The following is a 9,427-nucleotide window of genomic DNA, read 5'->3' as shown; positions in this document are numbered from 1 at the left end:
TTTCCTTGCTATTTCTATTTTCAATAATTTTTTCTGTCTCTTCTCCCCTCTCAAATCCTACACATCATTAATTATTATTTTTTTTTCACCTCTATCTATTTAATTATAAAAAGAATTACGAATTATCCGAAACTATGAACTCTAAACTAGAGAACAACAACAAAATTACCAAATTATTTTTAAAATATATAACTAAACAAAATTTTCAAATTTTGAAATTACTTTTTAAAAACTTATATTTCAAAACTGATTTTTAAATTATACCAAACACAGCCCCACTTTTCATAGAACAAAAATAATGTATAATAATCAATAGCTATCCTTATGATTGGAAGGGTGTATTCTGGCATCTTAAAAGGCATTTATTCCATATCTTCGAAAAGAAGTCAATGCCAGAGTTAGCTGCTACTCTCTTTCTTTCTTTATAGGTTGAAATATGGTACAAATGTATCTGCCGACAATTCATCTTTTTTATTTTTTATTTTATCAATAGTAAAATCTTGAAAATTATTTCTATATTTATTAAATTTTTATTTGGGCCATACAAATCTCCGAAGGTAGATTTTGTTTTTCACCTAGTCAGATCTAGCAGTTGGAATTATATGTATAAAAAAACTTATGCTAATCACATCTTTTAAGATTGTTATTAAAGTGTATATAAAACCTCAAATATGTTAATTGTTTTATATGGTTTCATGTTCTTGAAGAATTTGAAAACAAACTTTTAGGTGCCCTTTGCTAATATTTACAGTTTATTTATTTATTTCATTTAAAACAAAATACATGTTTGATAAATAAGTACTTTAAAATTTATTTTTAAAATAAGCGGTGGCGGAAGGTGGTTATTGACGGTTAAAGATGGTGGCCAAAAATGGTGGTCAGCTGTCAAAGGTGGTTATCGACAGCTGGAGGTGATGGCCAAGTAGTTGCTATCTGTAATAAGTGGTTGTCAAAAGTGATTGTTTACAATTAGAGATGGTGGCCGAAAGTTGCTACAACCAGTGAGAGGTGGTTAGCGACCAAGGTAGGTGGTGGTAGAAGATCATTGGCCAGCCCCGTGGTAGTGATGAACAATTGGTGATAGTCGGAAAATATGGGCGAAAAATGAACAAATAAATAAATAATAATTAAATAAGTTAAAATCAAATTTGTTTGTGTTTAGTAAATTTTGTAAACTATTTACGATTTTTCAAAAATAAAAATAAAAATCAAGCAATTTTTTGTTTATAGTTTTTAATTTTTTTTAAATATAAACATTATTTTCCAAAAAATAATTTAAATACGTTAAAAAACAAAAAACAAAACACAAGCCATTAATCCTAATACTTCTGCTTATTTTTATACAAATTTTTTAGATAAGAAAATTAATGTCCACAATTTGCTTGTTACTAAACCACACCATTGGGAATTAGTTTTTTTAGTCAAAAAGTTATTAAAAAAAAATAAATTATTCTCTCTATTTTTAATATATTTTTTTATAAAAAATAAAAAATAAAAAATAAAAAAATAATTAAAATATCTAGTTCTCACAGTAACATTCGACTTAGGGTTGGTTTGGCATAAACTAAATAATACAAAAAGAAAAAGTCACTATCCTATTTAAGTCACATCATTTTATTTAAATCACATCATCTCTCTAATATATCACATCAAACCCGACCCATATAAAACAATAAGTCAAAAATTACACTTTTTTTAGAACATCCCAAACCAACCCTTAAAATAAGAATTCCAAAGTCGTTTCAACAAACATAAATGAAACTTTCTGTTACAAATTTAAATACAAAAATTAGAAAATACAGACTCAAACCTAACATCTTAAATTTGATTAAAAGAAAACACGATATAAGTGGCACGCAAGATATTTGTATCCCATCTTGATGGAAACAAAAATATTGTATTTAACCAAAAATACATATCTGAAAGGATTAGTAGTTTTTTGTTTGTTTGTTTGTTTGTTTTTTTTTTTTTTCATATTCACATCTGAGTGGATCATGGAATCCACCACCGATATTGTTTTGATAATATGAATCGTTTACCTTTTAAGACTTGTGAATATAACAGTCATTCAAAAAATAAAGTACTTAAACATCAATAGCTATATATTTGAATTAAATTTTTATTTAAAAAAAACAATAGTTATCCTTAAAATTATAGGGTGTCGTGTATCACAAAAAAAATTAATAATTATTCTTAAAATAATATTTATTATTTATTTTTTTTAAAAATTATATGATTTAAACATATTATCACCGATATTTAATCATATTAATTTTTTTACTTAAATATTTTATTTAATAATTTTTTTTAAAAAAATTAACGATTCGAATTATCAAAATTAATTAGCAATTTAAAAAAAAAAACCCTAAAATTAGAAATCATACTTGAAAAAAAAAACCCTAAAACAAATTATATGTATTATATCTTTTTGTTTTTTTGTTTTTTTGTTTTTTTTTTTAATCTCTGTCGTCTTCTCCATCACACTGATCCATCGACGAGATAACGAATCAACAGTTTATTCCTCCATATCTCTCTGCTTTGACAATCTCTCTCTCTCTCTCTCTCTCTCTCTCTCTCTCTATATATATATATATATATATGTCTGTATACGTATCTGTACAATATATATAAATAATCAATCCAACGGATCTAACGAGGCAGTCATTATCTAAGATCTTTTTTGATCCGATTCCCGAAATCTGGTGAAAATTAGGGCTTTTACTCGACTGACTTCCAAGGGGGAAAATGGGGAAATAAGGGTTTTGATGGTTCGAATGTGGGATACGATGGATTTTGCTCGAGATTCAACGTGGACTTATTAAGATGAATGGTGAATTCTGATGCAGATAACGAATCTGATATTGGATTTTCGTATGAGGGTTTTGGAAAGCGAACAAGTAGCTGCGAATTTTGCTGAAGATTCAGAAATTGAAGTCGCGGGAAATTAAGGCGACGAAGAAGCCAGTCTTCGTGTGAGAGAGAATCGAGGACAAAGAAATTTTGGGGAAATTTTGTAACGACGAAGTAAGACTTTTTGCATTTATAGTTGGCTCTTTCAAATTTCCTGAGATATATATGGAAATTTTCTTGCTTTGTGCTTAATTGTTGGTAAACTATCTTATACTGTTTTGTTTGGAATCTCTTTCTTCTTTTTATTTATTATTTTTTAAGGTTTTTCCTAAACGAGTAATCTTCATTTATTGAAATTTCATTGCTTTTTTGAGATCTTTTTTAAAATTTTATTTTGTGTTTTTGTTTGATTATGTGGCTGTGCAAGTGCAATTAATGAACTAAACCTTAATTCAATTGGTTGGAAATTTGGAAGTAACTACTAGTTTTTTTCCATGAATTGCCTGTATTGAGGCAAAAGGGTATGCAGTACTTTTGGAAATTGAGTGAGAACAGTTAGTGTGCTTTTCCATTTTCACGGGTCTAATTTAGTTCTGGAAAATTTGAACTTTGGTCCACCATCCAGTTGTTGAAAATGTGTTAAAAAAACAAGAAAAAGAAAAATCTTTATTCACTTGGAATCCAGCCATCGTGTTATGCAGTGATTAATTATCAATTTCCCACCCTAGATGAAGATGATCATTGTACCAAAAAAAAAAAAAAAATGCTCGCTGTAAAGATTAGTGGCCAAAAGTGAGATAGAATTGCATGATAGGCATCAATTGAATTTCTCGAAATGATTAATATACTACCAGTCCTGGCAATGACTAAATTTCTACAACTTCATTTCTTTACTTTGTGGGTTTGTGCTTTTGATTGATATGTTAAAGGATTTGAAGAATGTTATTGCAAGGTATCCAAAAGGATTGGTCCTTTTAAATAAAATAATTTATTTCTATACTCTTTTTTCTTTTTTTGATGTCTATTTTGCCATTGTGATTTGCAGGCAAATGGCCACTCAAGTTGAGCCTCCAAATGGAATTAAGTCTGTAGGGAAGCATTACTTTTCCATGTGGCAAACTTTGTTTGAGATTGATACCAAATATGTGCCAATTAAGCCTATTGGTCGAGGGGCCTACGGAATTGTATGCTCTTCTATTAACAGGGAAACCAATGAGAAGGTTGCAATTAAGAAAATACATAATGTCTTTGACAACCGTATTGATGCGCTGAGAACTTTGCGTGAACTGAAGCTACTCCGGCATCTTAGACATGAAAATGTGATTGCTTTGAAAGATGTCATGATGCCTATCCATAGGAGAACTTTCAAGGATGTCTACTTGGTTTATGAACTTATGGATACAGATTTGCATCAGATTATCAAATCCTCTCAAGCACTTATGAATGACCATTGCCAGTATTTCCTCTTCCAGGTATATTAATCTGCTAATCAATGCTATTGAAATCATAGATAAACATTTTATCTTAATTATTTAGGATAGATTACATATACACCCCCTAAGGTTTATTAAAATACAGATTCTCCCCTTAGGTTTGAGAAATTACATCTCACCCCTTCAGGTTTCCAATCACATAACAAATAACCCCCTCCGTTAATCAACCGTTAAGGTTAGATTAGCAGAGTGTATAATGTCTATTAAAAATACAGATTCTCCCCTCAGGTTTGAGAAATTACATTCCATCCATTGAGGTTTAATCAACCATTGAGTTAGACTAAAAGAGTATATGACGTAAATAACAAATTTTTTTAATACCTATATTAACCGAAGTTAAACACTGTATTTTATTATTTTTCTTTTTCCTATCTCACCTTCCTTATTCCCCATTTTCTCTCAACTAGTAATATCACTTTACCCAATTATCGTACTACCTTCTCCACTCTCGATCAACACCACCGTCATTATTGTCAACAAGCATTTGGTGTGTCACTGAGGGTGGGAGAATATTGTGGTGGTGGAGAAAGAGGAATTTAGTGGTGGGTGAATGGAAATGAGGATAGTATGATAATTTCATTTTGGTATTAAAGGGTATTTGGGTAATTTTATTTTTTCTGTTAGGTCAGTTGCAAGAAAAATTCTGACAAAAGAGTATTTGTGATTGCTAGAACACAAGGGGGGAATCCATATTTTTGACAAACCTCATGGGTGTATTTGTAGTTTACCCATTTATTTAAGGTAAGTTGTTTATACATAGTGAACAATTTTTATTCTAAGAAGATTCTGCAATATTGAAACTTAGTGCTGGAAAGTTCTGTTAATGGCAGGCATAGATCCATGTGGAGATTATACATTAGGTTCATGAGTTTGATAACTTGACCACTGCTGTCTGATTTCCATTGGTAGTGACAGCTGCAGATTTACGGTTGCAATGATGTGGTGACTAATCTATTATGTAGCTTTGTGCTTTTTGTGGTATTGTTTTAGTTCTGTTTCACTTATTATCATTATTTCAAAGACTCATGATGTTAGTTTGGAGTTGGCAAATGTATATTTACATTGTTGACCTTGGCATTCTGTTACGTTGTGTTTGGTTGAGGAATTTGGAAAGGAAAAGGGAAAGGGAAAGAGAAAGGAAAAAGGAGTGTGAAACTATGTGAAATGTTGTCATATTTTATTCACATTTCACCTACCTTTTCCCTTTCCCTTTTCCTTTTCAAATCCCTTTTTAAATCCCCCAACCAAGCACAGTGTGGAAGCGAGTTATATTGTTATTTACATGACATTTGAATTGCACTATTTTCTTTCTTGATAGCATTTGTGATGATTGTGATTATTGTTAGGTCTAGGAGATATTAAAAATTTAGACTCTTATCCCTTTTGCTTTGAGGCATTTTTATTTGTAATAAAACTAATCTGAATTTCATTGTACAGTTGCTTAGAGGACTGAAATATCTTCATTCGGCAAACATCCTTCATCGTGACTTGAAGCCTGGGAACCTTCTCATCAATGCAAACTGTGACCTGAAAATATGTGATTTTGGTCTTGCACGTACCAGCAGTGGCAAGGACCAGTTCATGACGGAGTATGTGGTTACTCGGTGGTACCGAGCACCAGAGCTCCTCCTCTGTTGCGACAATTATGGGACCTCAATCGATGTATGGTCTGTCGGATGCATCTTTGCTGAACTCCTTGGTCGGAAACCCGTCTTTCCAGGTACGGAGTGTCTCAACCAGCTTAAGCTGATTATTAACATCCTTGGCAGCCAGAGAGAGGATGACATTGAATTCATTGATAACCCAAAGGCGAGGAAGTATATTAAATCGCTACCTTGTTCTCCTGGGACACCCTTTTCTTGTCTTTACCCAAATGCCCATCCTTTGGCAATTGATCTGCTACAAAAGATGCTTGTCTTTGATCCAACAAAGAGGATTGGTGTTACTGAAGCACTACAACACCCTTACATGTCTTCGCTATATGATCAAAGCTCCGACCCTCCAGCACAGGTCCCAATTGATCTTGACATAGATGAAGATTTAAGGGAAGAAATGATAAGGGAGATGATGTGGAATGAAATGCTTCACCACCATCCTGAAGCTGCCCCAGCCAACATGGAGGTGAATCAGTAACCTTCACTTTCTGGGTTTTACAGAGCCGCCTTTGAAGGTTATTATTGTGCTAGAGGTAATAGTTTACCTCTTTATGCATTTTTGTTGTATCTTTTTCCTTGTTTAATTTTAATAATGTTGAGGAATAATGCATTGGCGGTTTGTGCTGTTAATGCAAAATATTACTAATATCTTCCTCTTTAGAGCTTGTTTATGACATAGGGCTCTTTATGTCGGGTTAGCTTCTTTAAGTTGTATATAGGTGTGCCATTGTATTTCTGGGACTCTGTAAATTAAGGTATGTAATGCTCTATTTTGGATAGTTATGTTTGTGTGAAGATATGTTTGTCTTTTGCTGGAGTATTAAAACTTTTAGTTTTCACATATGCATTCAAGAGGCACATATGAAGATATTTTTGCTTTAGCTGTTTTTAGTTTATTTGTGTTTTCAATTCAAAATGAGTTCAAAACGATAACTTTTTTGAAGCAGGGTTCGCGACGTGCTTTTTAAGCTGCAAAAAATAGTTTTACCAAACGGGGGTTGTGCATTGCTCGATATTATGGATCTACACTACACGATCAGAGTCAACTTTGCCGTTCCCTGCTGGTACTGCAACTTTGAAGGGTGCTAATTGGTGCTCTTCATATTCCATTGTTTACTAGGATTTGTGTTTTTTTTTTGCCTGGACAAATTATACTAACCTCTCTCGAGATTCGGAGAAACTGCAAGTTGCTCCATAATTTTTGCATAATAACATACACTTCTCCAATAATGGAGATCTAAATGGAGGTAATGGACATTGTTTAATTAGTCTTTTACCCTTTTCTATCCTCATTAAATTACATTTTTACCTCACTCCATCATCTTCACCTCCCTAATCCTCCTGCAATCTCTCTCTCTCATGACCACTACCTTCAATCAACAATCTCCAGATATTCACAACCAAATCATCACAAACAACCATCATCTTCCAAAACAAACCCCAACTAATAACCCTAGCTGATATATCTTTTTAGTTTTACATAGGCAGAGCAACTAGGGCACCATCATTGTTTTCCCACTCTATACCACATAAGTAACACTAATCACCCATCGTCATTGCCCAAAGGTACTACTGCCACTCATCTTCGCCACTCTAGCGGCCTCTATTGACGCACCATTGCCCTCATCAATGAAGGCATGATATGAAGCAATAATGCATTGTCTGATAAATCTTTCCTGAGGGTTTAGGTGATGTAGATGAGAGAATGAAGTAGAAAAGGATCAAAGCAACAAAGTCATTCCTTTGCATGCCACCATGACAAACCCATTGCCCTCTGCACAACACTGTTAGATATAACGCCCACTAGTGATTGAAATCCACTAAATCCAAAGTCACTATATGCACTATTATCACACAAAAGTGAAAAGGGAGGTGGAGGGGTTTAAGTAGTGATTAGTAATGGAATGAGGTGGAGGGAAGGCAATGACAATAGTAGAGAGAGGTGACAGGCAATGCGATGCAAATGAGGGAGAAAGCGAGACTTGGGTGTTTCGATACACACACACATATATAATTTTATTGGATAAATAAAATAATAAATTTAGTTTTGTTTTAAATATGAAGGGTAAATTTAACATTTAAGAAATTCTTTTGATGACATCAAAAAATACTTCTACAACAGCTACTTTAACTGCACCCACAAATTTGACATTGAATGAAGATTTGTGTAATTATGTCAAAATTTTGAATTTTGTTATAATTTTGTTAAATTGATGTCAATGTAATTTATCCTTTTATATTTTATTTTTTCATAAATAGGAACCTTGTTTAGTTTTCTCAACCAACAAATGGCCTATTGGGGATTGGGTGAGCTCGAATACAAAGGTCTTGTAAGGAATATTTGCATTTTGCACTTCATGATAAAAATAAGGTGTTTTACTAGCCGATCCTAATAAGCCAATATATTACCTTTTAGGTTCTGAGTTTCTATCTCATGCATGCACAAGTCTTGTTACATTTTTTAAATCTTGATTTTGCCCTTTTGTTGTTATACTTTGCACGTTTGGTTTGAATTTTGTAGTTCTGTTTGATTTTCGTGAGCTTTTGGGACCAGGACTTTGAATTTGGAACTAGTTTGTGAGTGAATGAAATTGATTCTTCGCTTGGAGATCATTAGTGCGTTGTGTTCGAATTTGTTTGTGATTTGGAGTTGTTACAATTGATTTGTGATATGGAGTTGATGATTGCGGAGTGGTGTTTGCGATTTGGAGTTGATTTTTGTGATATGGTTTGTGATTTTGTTAGGTTTTTGGTTTGTGTGATACATACACATATATGTATATATATCTATCTATCTATATATATATATGTGATTATGTGACTTTGATATTGTGATATTGTGATTTTGGTGTTGTGTTTGCGATTTGGAGTTGATTTTGTGATTTTGGAGACCGTTTTGTTTTTTGTTGATTTGTTGTAAGAATAGTGTATCATTATGTGAAACCTATATAAATGGATATGTATGCAGAGTTATGTACTTTTAGTTTGAGTTGGTGATTTTGATTTGGTTTGTAATATTACTGTTATGAATCTATGATGTTTTTGCGATTGAATTTGTGTTTTGATTATGATATTAAAAGCTTTGAGATATGTATATATGTGATGAATATTGGATTTTTTTTTTTTTTTTTGTTGCAAAATTGTTTTGGTTGAACACAGTTGCTGGTTTGTTATTTTCTAAAGTGAAAAATTTATCAGTGAGTATGGAAATAAAGATGAAAAAGTTGCATAGTGGTCTAATTTTGTAGGTAGGGGTGCTATTTTAACTTATCATAAAATCTAGAAGACTGAATAGTATTCTCAATATATTTGTTGGGAAATCTTTTGTGTCCACATATTGAATTTTCTAGATTCATGTAACACTGTGGATGGGATGATATGTTAGATTAAAATGACTTTTGGCAGAGATGAACTTTCAACATAGGAGAC

At 32.3% G+C, this 9,427-nt stretch overlaps 1 protein-coding gene across 1 annotated transcript; it reads left to right on the top strand.

Annotated features, from left to right (window-relative positions):
- Positions 1-2,382: 2,382 nt before the first annotated feature.
- LOC114282844 (mitogen-activated protein kinase homolog NTF3) lies at positions 2,383-6,793 on the top strand. The gene is made up of 3 exons (XM_082873660.1): positions 2,383-3,024; positions 3,896-4,322; positions 5,781-6,793. The coding sequence occupies exons 2-3, from the start codon at positions 3,900-3,902 to the stop codon at positions 6,474-6,476; spliced, it is 1,119 nt and encodes a 372-aa protein (XP_082729786.1). The 5' UTR covers positions 2,383-3,024; positions 3,896-3,899; the 3' UTR covers positions 6,477-6,793.
- The last annotated feature ends 2,634 nt before the right edge of the window (positions 6,794-9,427 follow it).

Source organism: Camellia sinensis, chromosome 6 (assembly GCF_055761805.1).
Source record: "Camellia sinensis isolate YWXY chromosome 6, ASM5576180v1, whole genome shotgun sequence".
NCBI lineage: Eukaryota > Viridiplantae > Streptophyta > Magnoliopsida > Ericales > Theaceae > Camellia > Camellia sinensis.
The sequence above is the reverse complement of the archived record's forward strand: the minus strand, read 5'-3'. Positions and strand labels throughout refer to the sequence as shown.

What these genes read in the sequence shown, in the direction of transcription:
- LOC114282844 (XM_082873660.1), top strand. Translation starts at nt 3,900, where the DNA reads ATGGCCACTCAAGTTGAGCCTCCAAATGGAATTAAGTCTGTAGGGAAG. An exon ending in GCCAGTATTTCCTCTTCCAG is followed by an intron (nt 4,323 to 5,780) that starts GTATATTAATCT and finishes TTCATTGTACAG; the next exon opens with TTGCTTAGAGGACTGAAATA.